Source organism: Nicotiana attenuata, chromosome 5 (genome assembly GCF_001879085.1).
Source record: "Nicotiana attenuata strain UT chromosome 5, NIATTr2, whole genome shotgun sequence".
Lineage (NCBI taxonomy): Eukaryota > Viridiplantae > Streptophyta > Magnoliopsida > Solanales > Solanaceae > Nicotiana > Nicotiana attenuata.
In genome coordinates this window covers 12,545,774-12,562,978 of record NC_031993.1, presented here as the reverse complement: position 1 = coordinate 12,562,978, position 17,205 = coordinate 12,545,774, and the positions used below count along the sequence as shown (strand labels likewise).

General features: G+C 33.9%; 1 protein-coding gene across 1 annotated transcript; it reads right to left on the bottom strand.

The window, feature by feature from the left end:
* LOC109225976 lies at window positions 12,248-13,063 on the bottom strand. The gene has a single exon (XM_019390780.1). It carries the CDS (start codon window positions 13,061-13,063, stop codon window positions 12,248-12,250), a length of 816 nt encoding a protein of 271 aa, XP_019246325.1.

Here is a 17,205-nt window from a genome sequence, read left to right as displayed (position 1 = left end):
TGATGCAATTTATAACAATTCCTAACCCCGATCGAAAAGTTAACAAAAATGCCCTCGGGCCCACGTGCCCGGATTCCGAAATTTTTCGAAGATAAAGTTTACCCATAACCTCACGAACTCAAATATATAATTTACTCTCAATTGCATGCCCAAAATCGTGGTCAAAATCCAAGAATACTAAATTTTTAGGTTTTCCCTCAAACCCCAAGTTTTCCACTAATTTCCATGTTCAAATCCATATCTAGATCATGTATTTAACTTGTAATGAGCGGGAACAACTTACCTTGAGATACTTGAAGAACATTTCCCCTTGAATCTCTCCAAAATCGTCCACACCAAATGAAAATGGGAGAAAAATGACCAACTACTGGTTTTAAAAGAACACACTGCCACCAGCCTTTCCGCACCCGCGGTCAATTGACCGTTTCTGCGGTTCCGCAGGTGCTGCCCCACTACAGCATTTGCGGTCCTTCACTAGGCCCCCTATTTCCGCTTCTGCTCCTCCTTCCGCAGGTGCGGTCCCGCTTCTGCGGCGACTTGACCGCATCTGCGGTCCCAGCCTTCTCCCTTCTCAACCACATCTGCGCTCCCTCGGCCGCTTCTGCGACTCCGCACCTGCGGCCAAAACCTCGCAGGTGCGGTTACACCAGATACCAGTTGTTGAAGTCCTTCTTCAAACTCCAAATTTGATCTGTTAACCATCCGGAATCCACCTGAGGCCCCCGGGACCCCAACCAATCATGCCAACCAGTCCCAAAAAATAATGCGGACCTGCTCGAGACCTCAAATCACATCAAACAACGCCGAAATCACGAATCACACCCCAATTCGAACTTTATGAACTTTAGAACTTCAAACTTCTACATTCCATGCCGAAACCTATCAAATCACGTCCGATTGACCTCAAATTTTGCACACAAGTCATATTCGACATTAGGGACCTACTTCAACTTCCGGAATCGGAATCCGACCCCGATATCAAAAAGTCCACTTCCGGTCAAACATCTCAAAAACCTTCAAATTTCTATCTTTAGCCAAATGACTCCAAAACGACTTACAGTCCTCCGAATTCACTTCCGATCGCGCTCCCAATACCAGAATTACCATACGGAGCTATTCCCAGACTCGAAATCCCAAACGGACATTAATAACACTGAAATTCACTTCAACCCAAATTTATGAAATTCTTCCAAAATGCTAACTTCCATAATAGGTGCCGAAACGTTCCTGGATCTTCCAAAACTTGATCCAGACATACGCCCAAGTCCGAAATCATCATACGAACCTGCTGCAACCTTCGAATCCTGATTCCGAGATCGTTTACTCAAAAATCTAATCTTAGTCGATTCTCTCAACTCAAAACTTCCGAAATGAGAACTCTCTTTACAAATCAACTCCGAACTTCACGAAATTCAATTCCGACCATGCGTACAAGTCATAATACCTGAAATGAAGCTGCTCATGGCCTCAAACTGCTGAACGACGAGCTAGAGCTCCAAACAACCTAACGGGTCGTTACAATTCATGATAACCTGGAGCTTAAACTCATTACCAAGAGTTGACAGATTCCATCTTGACTAATCACTAATTCTACAAGTATTTAATCATGCCCAATATTCTTTCAACTATTGCCCTAGGGCCATAGGTGTCTAGTATCAAAGCACAATAAATAACTTGGGTCAATTACTATGACGATCTCAGGTCAAAGGAAACTTTTGCATCACATTCTTCAAGAGAATATCCTATTGACAATTTATGGTAATTCTAACCATTAGGAATTATCCAATGAGTCGGTTCAATTATCATATCTCTATATGCAGCATATCTATCTATTTTATTAGTTAATGAGATCAACTAATCTTTATCCAATAAAGGCGATCACATAAATATTGATCTAACCGGATTACTAATGTCTAAATTAATAATCCTATGATCAAGAACAAATTTAGATTAAACGGAAAAGGGCTAAAAATACCCATGTAGTATCACAAAGGTTTAGTATCGAGCTCCGTCCACCTATTGGTCCAAAAATATATACAATGTTATCTTCTGGTTTAAATTCACCCTCACGACTAAAGGAACTTTTGTGGTCCCCTTTTTAATGTGTTGGCAAAACGTAATTGGGCCACGTGGCTTCCTGATCCGAATCGATTTTAACCCGCCCCAAATTGAGACCCGCCCTAATTTTTAAAGCTCTTCTCTAAAGCTATCGGCCAGAAATTGATTGCTCCGATGACGGAAAAGTTGACGAAATTACATCACAAGAGAAGATATCACTGTTGAAATCCATTTTCGTCAAGCAAAAGACATACCGCCCAACCTTACCCCATTTCATTTTCTTTCTTTGATTTTCAGCTAGAATCAATAATATTTTAGCTTACAATCAACAATTAATCAGTTTCAAGCTCGAAATCGCATTCGAAATCGAGTTTAAAATTCCAGCTCGAGCTTAATCCTTCAATGGCGTTTTCCATAAAATGTTCTGTTAAGTTTCATCTCCATACCACAAACAAAGTCTAGATTTGACTTCACAATTAGATTTATGCCACAAAACTCAATCTTAATATAGTTTTTTCACAAGTATTACACGGAATCGACGTCAACATTGTAGAACAAATTATTTTAATTTTTTTGAAGTTCTTCACATTGGCTTTACCCAAACACCAAGTCTCTAGTTGGGGGTAATACTTTTTCGTGATAAAAATTTTTGGTATTGGTTTGGATTTGTGGTGGTTGTCAGCATTCTTAATTGATTCAGTTGTAGGAATTGAAAATCTGAAATGGTATCATAGTTAAAGTTTGAGAAAATGATGCTCCCTTTTTTACGGATGGGTCGGGTTTAACATTTGGGGCAGGTTAAAATCGATTCGGATCAGGAAGCCATGTGGCCCAATTACGTTTTACCAACACATTAAAAAGGGACCACAAAAGTTTCCGTTAATTGCGGGGATGATTTTAAACCAGAAGATAATGTTGTATATATTTTTGAACCAATAGGTGGACGGAGCTCGATACTAAACCATTTGTGATACTACAGGGGTATTTTTAGCCCTTTTCCGTAGATTAAATCATAAGAAACTTCACTCTCATTAGTATGATCTCCATCACAATGTCAAAGCTCAAAATTTAATCAAGGACCTTATCAAGTTAATAAAAGAATTAATAATAACTATGATAAAAAAATATTAGATGCCATGTATTTTTATATCAAATAACGTTCACAAAAATATGTTCAAATCATCAAATATGAGATTGGATCTAGGGAATATCTACTACATCCCTAACACGTGCTTTTAAGAGTGTGTAACCACGCAATTATCTGACTCAGCAAAATAAATGCCACATAAGCTTGGTCAACGGTCAGAGGAGTTTAAAAAATGGATTTTGAAAAAATAAAAGTGTCTAAATGAAACTTTGTAGCGTATAAGGACCGGGATGACAAACCGAAATAAGTATAAGTGTTTAATAGGTTATTCTGCCAAATTTGGAGGAGTTCAAACTTGAAACTAACATCCAAGTTGTCACACCTCCTTTTTACACACCTACCCCGAAGGATAAATGTATAAGGGAGTTTTTCCATGTAAAGTGACATTATTCGAAATGGGATTATTTATTTATTTTTAGAGTCGCCACTCGGGAAAGGATGGGCTTTTGGTGTCCCGAGTCACCGGTTTAATTTAAATCCCAAATCGAGAAAAAATTTCGACTTCCCAATTGGAGTCTGCGAACCAGAAATTCTGTGTAAGGAATTCTGTTGACCCGAGGGAAGGTGTTAGGCACCCCCGGATCCCGTGGTTCTAGCACGGTCGCTTAAATTATCATAAATGGCTAAAATCTGGTTTTTATACATATTTAAACCTATAGTGCAATTTTAAGATTATTTACCGCTTTTAGTTTATTTTGCTTTTTACAAAGGTGAACGCCGTTTAAGAGCGTGTTCTGGGATCACGTCACATGAAATGCACCCGGATCCTAAACACCTCTTATTCAACGTTTTGGGATTTGGATTTGGGTTGCATGAAATGCGCACCCGAGTTTAGGAAAGTAAAATTATTAAAAGCGTGCCTAAAGTGGCTAGCGTTGTTAACTTTGCGAGGGCCATGGAAATTTGTTAAATGGCACGCCTCGAGTTCTAAGTATTTTTGGTATACACATTTAAAGAGGGCCACGCAATTTATTGAATTTTATTTGGCGTGGCACCTCGTTTTTATTTTAAAGGCCAACCTAAAGCAAACTATGATTTTTCTACTACAGTGTTGTCTCTAAAAGGGCCTAGTTACTTAATACTACAAAATTCGGGCCTCCAGTTCAAGTCCGAACTTAAACAAGAGGTAAACCTCTTAATTTAAATTCGCTACCCAACTTGGAAGGCCCAAAATTGCTTTACTTAATCAAAATGTAATTGTAAAATGATTTCAGGCTCTCAAACAATGACCCAAGAATGAGGAATCTCGACAGGATTTCGTGAAGAGCTGGCCGACCATGGCTCTTTTTGCCAAGGCCCAGACGGAAAAGATATAGAATCAAGGGTCTCATAACTTGTCATATAACTGGGCTTATTATTAATGCAGTTGGGCCCAGTATGCAGCCGTTTGTGTACAGGGCTTCAACTATATAGCTGATTATTATCTGGGCCCTTAGCAGGCCCGAACTCATTTATCTGGACAATTCAATTGAATTTTTGGTATCTGTTTTTCTGAGTTCTAAACCGACGCCATAGGCAACTGTTTTCAGAAGTTGAAGCTATTTAATCCTAACAATTTTTGACAAACACAACAACTGAATGGTTCAAAACCACCGGAACGTGTAAACAATTATGCTATGACAGCCATTTGGCTATTCGTGATCTACTGGAACAACCAAACCAAATAAAGTATACCTACTAGATTGTATATGTATCAAAACAAACAAGAAAATGCTTCAATACACACGCCGATTGTAAATCAAAATTTCATGTTTGCATCTAGATTATACATATTCTAATGGAACACACATGTACTCTAGAGTTTATTTTTAGCACAACGCTTATAGTTCAAAATCCTAATATACCTGCAGCTTTCACTGTACATGAATCTAACATAATTCTAATTCAACATTCATACTAGACGTGATAGCAAGTTTTAAAACGAAATTAAGTTGTACTACAATTACACTAGATAGAGTACTCATAACACGCCTAAACAGTTCAAACAGTCCAGTACAGTCCATAACAAATTATGATGAAAATTTAAATAACTCATGAAGCTATGTAAAACACAATGACTCGTTGAAAGAAGAATCAACAGAGAAATCAAGCATCACTTTTGTTTCATTTCCAAAATTGCAAGCTACATCGAGGTGTACCTGGAAATGGAAGAAAGTAAAAGGAGCAGAAGTCAGCAGCAGCGAGAAGAAGTGAGCAGTGTTAAGCAACAAGAGTAACCACAGTCTCAAATCGAAGTCACAGCCACCGAAACCAGTTACAAGACCCAGAAATCGATTTGAATTGCCCAGTTAACTTCAAAATGATACTCTAAAATTCTCTGCAATTCTAACTACTGAAAGCACAAGGAAAGCTAGTCCATATCCACACTTATGTGAGTTGGAATTGTTATTCAAGACTTGGAAATTTCTAATTCAACCAAAAAAATCGATGGAGTAGTAAATTTTAGAGTTCAGCCGCCCCAAATTTCCAGAGTTTTTCAATGCCCAAAAAAAATCTCCCTTGTACTCCAAGTAACAATGCCTTTATAGGCAAGTTACTAGGGCAACTTCAGACTTTATTTTTTAACCTTTTAGTCCTTTTTAACTTCTCTTTTTAGCTAGTTAGTCCTTCAATTTATGACTTGTTGGTCAAGTAATGCTACCAAGTTCCTGAAACTTTAATTGAAACCCCAATCTAGAAGGTTCTAGGGAGTTCCAATTCAGTTACTGCAAGATTCCTTGACTAAAGTACCTAAACTACCCTTTTATTCATTCTGAAATTATCAACCTATACTAATTGACCCCATTCCTTTTTACTAACCATGGTTAACTAAATAAAGGTCTAGACTATTCAGCTATAACCAAAAAATAATTTTTAAAAACTCTAAAATTGAATTATTGAATCCAATTAATACGAAACAAGACTGAAAATTAACCCTAATTCATACTACTGTCAAACTATCCGTTAAACAAAATTAATAATCAAAATCAAACTAAATCGATGTTGAACTAAACTAGACTAAACAGTAAAAGCGAACAATCAAAGAACATGAAATGAACACAGGATTAATTAATCAGAAAATTCTAACAGAATCAATCGAAACAAAACTAAGCTAAAAATCAAAAATAATGCAAAGAAAATAGAATCATCAAACAAAATCAAATGAGGAAATAAAACTCACTGATTTAGGTCTTCTAATTGATTGAATTCGAATTGAGTCCCCAAATAATATTATATGTTTGTTCTTGGTAAGAACAAACATATAATTTATTTAGGAAACCAAATCGACACTTGGTAGTCTTTGAAGGATTCAACCAGTTTTTATAAAACCCTAGATCTAAAATTTTAAAAGTTGCGGTTGGATTTGGGGGAAAATAGTTCGGGGTTTAGGCACAGGAGAGTTAGGAGAGTGTAGGGTGTGATTTTTGGGAATTTTGGAGAAGTTAGGGTTTTGGGCCGGAACTTTGATTCGAGATTCAAAGGTCTTGGGTGTGTTTTGAGGGAAATGGATCGTGGATTCGGAACAAGGAGGTTGAGATGGGGTAGTGGTGTAAATTTGGGCGAGTTTGGGGCATCGCCGCCGACGGAGGCGATTTCCGGCCGGCGGCGGACGGCGGAGGAAGGCGGAGACACGATGGGGTATTGGCCGGCGTTACAGGGGTGGTCTGAGATGGTGAATGAGGGGTAGGGGGGGCTGGTTCGGACACTAATATATTAAAATTAACCCACTTCCCAGCCGTTGGATCAAAGATCCTCGACGGTCAGGATTAATTTTAACAAAACGACGTCGTTTTGAAGGGGACGGGGGCTGGACCGGGTTGGGGTGGACTGGGCTGGAACTGGGGCGGGTTTGAGGACTAAAACTTGGGCCAACGGATTGATATTGGACTTGGGGTGAATTTGGCCCGAATTTGGGTCTTTTATTAAGGTGACTCAATTTTCTTTTGATTTTGTTTTCTTTCCCTTTTCAAATTAAATCTTAAAAGTCTAAATTAATTCTAAAAATTAAATTAACCTACCCAATCTATTTAATAATTGGCACAATTAATTAAATATCAAAATCAAAGCTAAGAATTAAACAAAGCAAAAACAACTCATTTTTTGTGATTTTTATATTTTTTGTGAAATTCTAATTACTAATTAATCTAAAATATATAAGATTAAATCCTAAATGCAAATGCAATGCGAATTTTTGTATTTTTTATGAATTTGTGTTAAATTAAAACTGCAAATAAACATGAAAATTATGCAATTAATTCCTACAAATTAAACAATAAAATAATTAAAAAAAATCCTAAATCTAAGAAATCTGTAGGAGTAATTCATGCGAGGCAAAAATCACATGCTCACAGTCATGATGTTGACTAAGCTCCTAAACCTTGCCCTTTTTTCCATTATATAAACTGCCTTTTTCAAAATTGTCACTTTAGATTAGATACAGCATAATCTAATGGCTTCTAATAATTCTTTATTAAATGAGTATTTTGTTTTCAAGACTAAAGGATATTGACCAGCCTCTGCTTATCTGAAGAAACAAAAGAGAGAAAATCTAAACTAAGCTTGTATTAGATTTCTTTTATGAGACAAACATTAAACGACGATTACAGCCAGCTAGCAGTTGAGTGAAATGAAATAACAAACCAAAAGTGGATAACTTATGTTTATAGATAGTGACATTTGTTAAATTGTGTTCGTTGATTCATTTTCATAGTGTAGATTATTGTACTGATTAGTGCAAACTTTCTCTCTTGTGTTTTTCAAGTGTTGGCTGCTTTCTTTTTTAAATCCTCGTTTTCTAATTTTTTTATTTTATTTTTTTCCTGTTATCTAAAGGAATTTATTCAGGTCTTAACCACATCAATTGATGAAATTCTCAATAACAACTAATAACATATGTATCCTTTTCTCTCTAACATATTGATCAGTTTCAGGGGCGGAGGGAGAGGATTAGCTATGAGTTCAAACGAATCCGATAGTTTTTTATTAAACCCTGTATTTGTATTAGAAAAATTATAAAATTTGTATAAATATTTAATTGCAAATGCAATAACTAAGACGATGAATTCAATGTGGATTAGCTATGAGTTCGATGATGAATTCAGAACCTATTAACTTCGCCTCTAATCATTTTGATTTCATCGAATATGTTTTAGGTTTATGTAAAGCATATAAATTAGAGTGAGGCGTAAATATATAAAGCCTTGGACTCCTTTTTTTTTTTTTTGCCTTAGAAACTTAATCATTTTTTTCCTGAATTGTTTTCGAAAGTAGAAGAGAGATCTTATCCCTTAAACCTCTTCTCAGTCCTCCCTGCCATAAATGAAAAAGTAAAGAGATTTTTTGAATGAATTATTAGCAAAGAAAGCTGTTGAACCAAAAAAAAATTATTCTAGCATATGACAGACAAATATCTTTATATTTAATTGGAACATAAGAATGATGATTGTTAGCTAGCCACAATTATTTGACTGCAAAACAAAATAAGCAGCACGCACTTTAAGATTGCAACCAAAAATACCACTTAAAAAAAATAGAGGAAAAATAGTGGATAAAGTCAACAACTTTGATTATCAAAATAATTATTAGATTAAAGTATGAATGATTTTGGATGAGTGGCGTATAATTTGGACCCTTAGATTGAAACAATGTGTGAGGAAGTGTATGGACAAAATCATATCCCCTGCCCCAGTAGATAATAGTTGTAATTTTATCACTTTAAATACTATTGAAATAGTTAAAAATCTGACTTAAGAATTCCTTGAAATTGGAATGAAAAGAAAAGAAGGAAATATTATTACTAATTAGGACATATATAGCTGTCTTTTTTTCCTAAAAAGAAGAGGAAAATAAAATAAAATATGAGTCAAGATTGATGCCTTTTTTTAAATTTTAATGTTACAAAGCTTCCAACAAGAGTGGATAAGAGGAAGCCGCTGTATTGTGGTTAGGCCCCAATACTTGCAATAATACAAATTTTAAATAAACCTGAACTTATTTTTGTTGCCACTACCAAACTATAATTCTTTCTTTACTTATTCTAATTGTTCAGTGCACCAAAAAAGAAGAATAATAAACCAAAACAGAAGTATAGTTTATTTTTTTTCAGAAAAGGAGAAAGTACAAAGCACGAGTTTCTTCATCTTTATTTTCGTTTTGCTATCTCCTTTCCTTTTCAGAAAATAAATATAAAATACCAAATGAACGACACACAAGAATTAAGAAAATATTAAGGAATTATACATACGTTTGATAAATCTTCATGACATGAACCATTGATCGTGACCATTATATGTATATGTATACCTCCTAGATTTCCAACTTAATTATACATTTGTTTACTTGTTAAACATGCGAGAAAAGAAAATATAATAATTTTGTAGCCCTTAAATATTTCACAAAATCTTACTTAAACTCTTAGATTATTTTAGACTTACGTAGTCCTTCCACTACAAGAATGGCTCCATACAAGCTCTTTTGGTGAACTTCAGCAAATGACGTAAATTTTACTTAATTCTCAACAATTTAGAAGTTGATCTTACATTTAAAGTCATGTTCATTAATTTTCTTTTTCATTACTTTTCCTGTGCCAAAACAAAGGGTTAACAGATCTAATTTTTTGTGCATCTGGATATAGAATTCTTCCTTCTTTGTTGTGAGTTATCTTTTGCATCACGGGAATAAACGTAATCATAAGTAATGATTTACTAAAGTTAGAAGTATTTAGAAATTAATTGAAAAAAAAAATGCAGTTATAAAAAGAACTCCGACTCCCTATATTGTGATGTGCCATTTTCTTTTTAAGATAGATAAAATTACAGTAAAACTTATTCGTATTCGGTATTTACATCAAATCATATTAATTTATCATAATTAAATTATAAATTAATGTAATAATATATATTAATTATCTATAATTTATTGACAAAAATGATACATGAAAACATGTATCATGTATATATTCATTTGATTGACGTAAAAACAATGAATGCCGATGTACCATGAAGTACTATTGTTACTTTGTTAGTTCTAATTTAGGAAAAAGGTTTTATCTTAGATCAAATAATTTATTTGAAAGTTGCAGTATATATTCTTAAGAGATTGATAGAGTGAAGACACGTTAGACTGCTTGAGCTTAAAAGTCATTCTTAGGCTAAAATGTCAAAAAAGAGGATAAATTTTCCACAAAATGCCTACTAATGCTTCATCCTATAGCTAGGTAATTATGATGGACGTGAGTTTATAGCAGAGATAATGTCACTAATTGTTCAAATTATTAGTAACTAATTAGCCTAAAGTAGAGAAAAAGACGACTTTTCCAATAGAAAATTACCTGCTTTTTGAAGGTAATTATTACTTCTTACTTTCGAGGTTAGAGTAATGCTTTGGTGGGTTGTTGAAAGCCACTGATTTCGGATATTGTGATTGTTTTCCAGTCACTTTTGTCTTCAATTAAAACCCTAACTAGATATATTCATCATTACAAAATATTGCAATGATAGCGTAATAAGTGAAGAAACATCTATGGAATTTTATCTTCTTTTTCCTTGGAATAATGAACTTTCTATCAGACAAGATTCAAATGCATATTTGATTGACAAAAGGACTTAGCAAATAGAAGATATTTAATGTATATTTGATTGTATGCATGGAGGTGTTTCAGTATTTTCAAGGGAAATTTTGGAGTAACGGTAAAATTATTTTTGTGTGACCTAAAGGTCACACGAAAATAATAGGTTATAGATTCGAGTAGTGAAAGCAGCTATTAATGTTTGTATTAGGGTAAGTTATCTACATTGCATTCTTAAAGGTGTGATCCTTCCTCGAATCCTGCGTAAATGCAAGATGCTTTGTACCCGGATTGCCCTTAGGTGTTTCATTTTATAAATTGTTAATCATCTTAATTCATAGAAGGAATGTTATATTTAATGATAAGTTTTAGACGTGTGATATGTGAAATAAGTTGCTTCATTCCAATAGATAGTTGATATTGAAAATGTAAACTTGAATGTGATATGATTACAAAGTACATTCAAACATCAACGGGTCATAAATTTAGTTTCTTTAATAAACATTAAAGCCATTATTTGTGGAGATAATAAAGAAATAGTAGTATATTATCACGGTGCATGACAATTCATACATTCTAAACCAGCAGGACCTTAAAAATACTTGACATTTTTTCAAATTTTTCTAGGTATAATACATCACCAAACAACTTAATTGAAATTCCTTGAATCTAGTCTCATATTTACAGATTCAATACACACATAATGCACCGGCAAATGAAATAGAAGGACAATTTCCTCAACTTAGCACAATGCATACCAAAATAACTAATAAAAAATATAAAAATAATATACTAATAATATGCAACGACTAGGCATTCTCCAGGAACCAAGAAAGAAAATGAAAAGAAGAAAAAGTAAAAAAAGACACTACAAGTTACACTATATGCTATTTGTACCTAAATCAAATATTCAACTTTCAGTGATCAATCGAACCAAAAAAATTCCACTAGGACAAAAAAAAAAAATAAAGCAGGTTCTTCGAGTACCAGTGCATGTATGAACCCTAAAGCTCACCATTCGGGTCTCGTTTCCGGCCAGGAGGCCAAAGCATTCTACCAGACGTCCCGGCCTGAGAGCCCCATTCGCGTGATTAATGAAATTCATTAATAAAGAATGATTTATCTAAAGCTCGTTAAAAGTGTTGTCTTAGTTTTGCAACTAATATTACAATAATAAAGTATAAATCTTGTAATCATAAATGTTCTCCCAACAATTTAAGCTTAATAACAAAGGTTACTATTATTCATAAGAACAATTGCATATACTCCAAAATGAAGAACATATACGGTACATTTAAGTAAACTTGGCTTCCTAGTTCCAAATAAAACAGGGAATAGGCAGAGTAGCTCTGTACATTCATATCTCAGTAATAGGTACGCCGTAATTAACACTAAAACCCATTCACCTTTGCGATATGGTAATTAAGTAGTAGTAATCCAGTAACTATTACTCCTTAAACTCCGATTTCTTACTATTCAATAAAATGTAAGACTATTCAAAAGGCTTTGATACCGATTCGTTCATATTTTTCTGGCTCTGCTTCAGCTAACCTCTGTTTTTCAAAGAAGATTTGATTCTTCTTAATAAAAGCTTCAATTGTATGCCGAAATTCTTCGTTGCTCAGTGTGTCCACGGCTTCCACTGGTACCGTTGATTTCCTTTCGCCGGGTCGGACGACTAACCGCCGCATATCTGTTTCCGAACGCCGGAGCTCTCGGTGTGAACTCACCGTCGCTATTTCTCGTTTCAATTTCTCCGATTGACTCCTTTTAAACTTCTGTATCTGCTTCGTCGCTGTATCTATCGCCGTTGCCACGTCATTGCATTGAATCTCCGGAACCTTCAACTCCGAGGAAACGACCTGTTTATCTTCGGTCGTTGCAACACTAGGCTCCGCCGTCACCGGCGGAGAATTACAGGGCAGAATCGGCACATCGCCGCCGTATGTAGCGGTGACGATTGGCTGTTGAAATTCATTATGGAGAATATCTTCGCTGTTTATATCATCAGTAATAGAGTCGTCGCTTCCGGCGTCAGTTTGACGACAGAGCACCACGATTGCAATGATAATACCGTTGCCGATGAGAAAAACGACGTGAGGCTTGAACAGAAAAGCCGAGACTTGAACCAAAACCTCGCCGGAGAGTTTAACGGCCACCGGAACCCGAGTCCAGGACCAGGAAATCAACACAACCGCCACAACCACTTCGAAAATTTGCAGCATCTTCATCATATTCTGAAACCGATTGTACCTAGCAATTGCTTTCGCTTTCTCAAATTTCAAGCTATCAAACACTAGTTCGTTGTCCATTTTTAATACTCCGAAACTCTTTTAAATAAAACCGTTTTTAAAATTCACGAGAAATGCAAGAGAAAAACGAACAGTCTGAAGAATTCTTCTAGGAAAACAAAAAATCCACTAGGCTTCCAACGAACAGGTACAGAATTGGGAGGGAAAATGGAAAATAATAAGGAAGGGAATTTGAAAAGAAAATGTAAATGGAAGAACTTTGTATACGTATGCAAAAATATGCATAAGGAAGTAGATTCAAAATTCATGTACATAGAAACACGCACTGATACACCACTGGAAACACACACTCCGCCGGAGATAATAATTGACGGTTTCTTTAGAATTTCTGAATTGAAGTTTGAATTAGTATAGGGAAATGAGGACTCAATGAATGGAATGGATGTAGGAAAGGAGCCTCATTTTATAGGCGTAGCCCCCCGTAGGGTCGACTCCTTTTTTGGTTTTTTTTCCGGAAGTGATTGTTGAAAATTTGTTATGGCAATAATGAGTGAATTATTTAAATTTTGTAAATATGGATAAAGGTGGTTGGAATTGTAATAGCGTTGTTGGGAGATTAAGACGAATAAAAAAAATTTAATTCAAATAGCCGCACATTAATCACTTAAATTAAAAATAGTCATTTTGAGATATAATATATGCATAATTTATGTATTGTATGTGTATAATTATGTATAATCTATATATATATATATATATATATATATATATATATATATATATATATATAAATGAGGGGTACGAAAGAAAATAAATGAGGCTCAAAAGGGATAACAAGGGGTAAAGTGTTTGGATAGCAGAACAAAATGCCTTCGTCATTTCAATCTNTATATATATATATATATATATATATATATATATATATATATATATATATATATATATATATATATATATATATATATATATATATAAACAATGAATATCGTTGGCTATTTGTGTAAAATTAATTTTGACGTGCATGGTCCCCAAAAGGTTCTGTTTTTTGCTAAGTCTCCCTTCCCATTGCTTCGTGCTGCTTTCCTTTTATGTTAAGATTCCATTTGTTCATGAGGAAAAAAAACAATTGAACCCAAAATATTCAAATAACCAAAAGTTATTATTCGGAGAAGACGGGAGAGGAAGAAGAACGTGAAAAAAGATTTTCGATGAAAAGAATTGGATTTTTTATTTTTATTTTTAAAGAATTTGTTAAATATGGTATTTTGATAGAAATAATTAATTAAAATAATTTAATAGTAAAGTGGGAAAATTCGTGAAAATTTATTATATTTATATTAATGAAAATTAGTAAATAAATTGTTACAAAAAAATTAAAATAACACAAGTAAGCGTAATATCGTAATCACAAGGGAGGTCGGTGTGATGGAACAAAATGTGAGAGGAGGTCTTTGCAATTATCCCTTGTAAAATTTGTTTCATTTTAATTAATTAGCATAGGTGCAGAGTATAATAATTCCAAGTTAGTAAAGCAACTGATGTTTTATGTTGATTACTAGGAATTCAGTTTGCTTAATTACAATTACTGATATATCTTTTACTTGTATTATTACATGTAAAATAACATGTTGCATGTGATAATGTTGTCTGTATAGTAAATTTGGTTTTTCCAAATTGGCGGCTCTACATGTAGTTTTATTGTAGAAATTGTTGGCTTATTATCCAATTTCCTTCTTTTCCAATTGGAATTAAAGAGCCATGGGTAGCAATTATAATGTTAATATTCTTGCAAGAAATTTTCATACTTAAGAGGTAAGACTAAGAATTTGTGTTTCTGATTTTACGTATATACTCTCAGGTGCAAATTACTTATACTACTTTTATTAGGTTGCCCAAAAATATTTTTCGATCTTTAAAATGCAAAGCTTAAATATGAGTTCATGTTCTGCTAAATATTACTTTAACAAAGAAATTAGTGGTCCCATATGTTTTCCAATAAACATTAAATAATCCATATTTTCTACTCTTCTTTTATTTAAATAGCGAGCAAAGTAAATGTGAACCAACGAAATTGGATCTGAAAGACTACTTCTTATAAAATATGAAAAGAATACCGTACTACTAATTAATATGGAAGAAATTATTTTGGTTTAGGAATAAATGGTTTCTTATCACCGTATGATATTTTTTGTCCAATAGGCATTCATTTTCAATCGTTTAAAGAATTCATACATCAAGCATATATAATAGTACCTTTTCACTGCAAAAATAAAAAACAAAAAACAAAAAATGAGAGAGACTCAATTGAGTTAGCATAGTCGGCATGCTATTCAAATTCATGACATTTTAATTTGAACAAGGTATCTTGACCAAGTCAAAAGTAAATACTACTACTAACATTTCAATATCTATTAGTGAAAACTGAAATGGTAAATAAAAATGCCAATTGGTAATAATGATTAAAGATAAGAAAATTTTTTCCAATTATAATCTAAATTAATATGAGATTTAGAGCAACGGTAAAATTGTCTCTGTGTAATCTATAGGCCACAAATTCGAACCGTGAAAGCAATCAATAATGCTTGCATTATGGTAAGTTAACTACATTACATCTCTAGACTCTAGGGACGTGAATGCGAGATACTTCACGCACCGATCTATATTTTTTCATATATGATTTTATATATATATATATATATATATGGAGTCCCCTAACAAAGGGAACTCCATACCCAGGGGCTCGAACCCGAGACCTCTGGTTAAGGATGAAGGAGTACTTACCATTCCACCACAACCTTTGTTGGTAAATCTGAATTAATATAAAATGCTCAAAATTGCATGGTAAAATGAAACTTGGAAATGCGAAGATCTAAAAGTAGGAAGTATTAATTGAGATTTGATGTGTGAGAAGAAACTTTAACGTGAACGTGGTGCATGGGTAACTCATGATTTTTTGTTGAAAAGAAGAAGAAAAAAGCTTCATTTTGAAACAAAAAAGGACAGAGACAAGACTGCAAACTCGTGTGGATTTCTTTCTGCCTAAATTTCATAACTACTCTAATCACGTGCGTTTCACGCTCAAGATTCTGTACTCTTTTATGTGTAATTTCTGCAACCATTATAGATTTTTGCTATCGCGTGACTGCCCCGATTTCACCGTACAAAAACTACCTGACACCACCACTATTCACTCGTTCCTAGTGTTTTGACGGAGTTAAATATTTAATTACAAACGAGCTATAATTTTGATAATAAGTTTTAGAATGCATAAATTTTAAATCGTGTTTCCATCTCTAAATTGATTAGGATCCAACATACAATAGTTAAATCTCAGTTGTGAAAAATCTCAACAACAATACAACAAAATCGATTAATGAATACGAAATATCACAGATAATTTTCTGCTGGCGATCAAACTATAATTTGAGACTCATTGCTCACCTCTACCGCCGCCTATATAAACATAAAACAGTAATATCTTAGCCAAAAGAATCAACTATTCATTAATTCTTGTGTAAAATTTTGCCTTTTTTGAGTTACCCCCACTTTTTAAGTTAGAAAAATTATGTGTTGTACATAACAGGACAATAAGAAACCACTTCCTCTTTTGATCTTATTGAAAGTGTAGTACTTTTATAATCAATAACATACACATTTCAAACTAACGTTTTCTTTTATTACCTGAAATTATAGAGCCATACCGTCACACAAGGCTAGTTTTGTATAGAAAAGCAGTTGAATGAACGCAAGGGAAGAATAGTACTAGTAGTAGTAATAATAATAGTGTTTGAGAAAAAAGTGTTAAACCTTTTTGTTAAACTAATTAAATAGGAAGATTTGACGCAAATTCTAGCCAAAGATAATTTATCCTAGATCTGAAATAGAAGATAAGAATAAACAAGCATAGCTGAATATATAATTTGATTATAATTACGGTTGAATCCCATATTGTAAGAAAAGGATGATGATTTCAATAATATTAAATGATAACGAAGAATGCATAAATGAAAAGAGTCACTGTTCTTGAACAAGGCTGATCCCCATACATTTGATATAATTAAACTAATGATGAATACCGATGTTCTAAGCTTCTTTTCTCCTTTCTTTTTGGCGATGAGCGTGAGATGAAGATCCATCTTCATCTTTTTAGATATGTCTATATGTGTGTGTGAGTTCTTGCCAACCCCCCCCCCCCCCCCCCC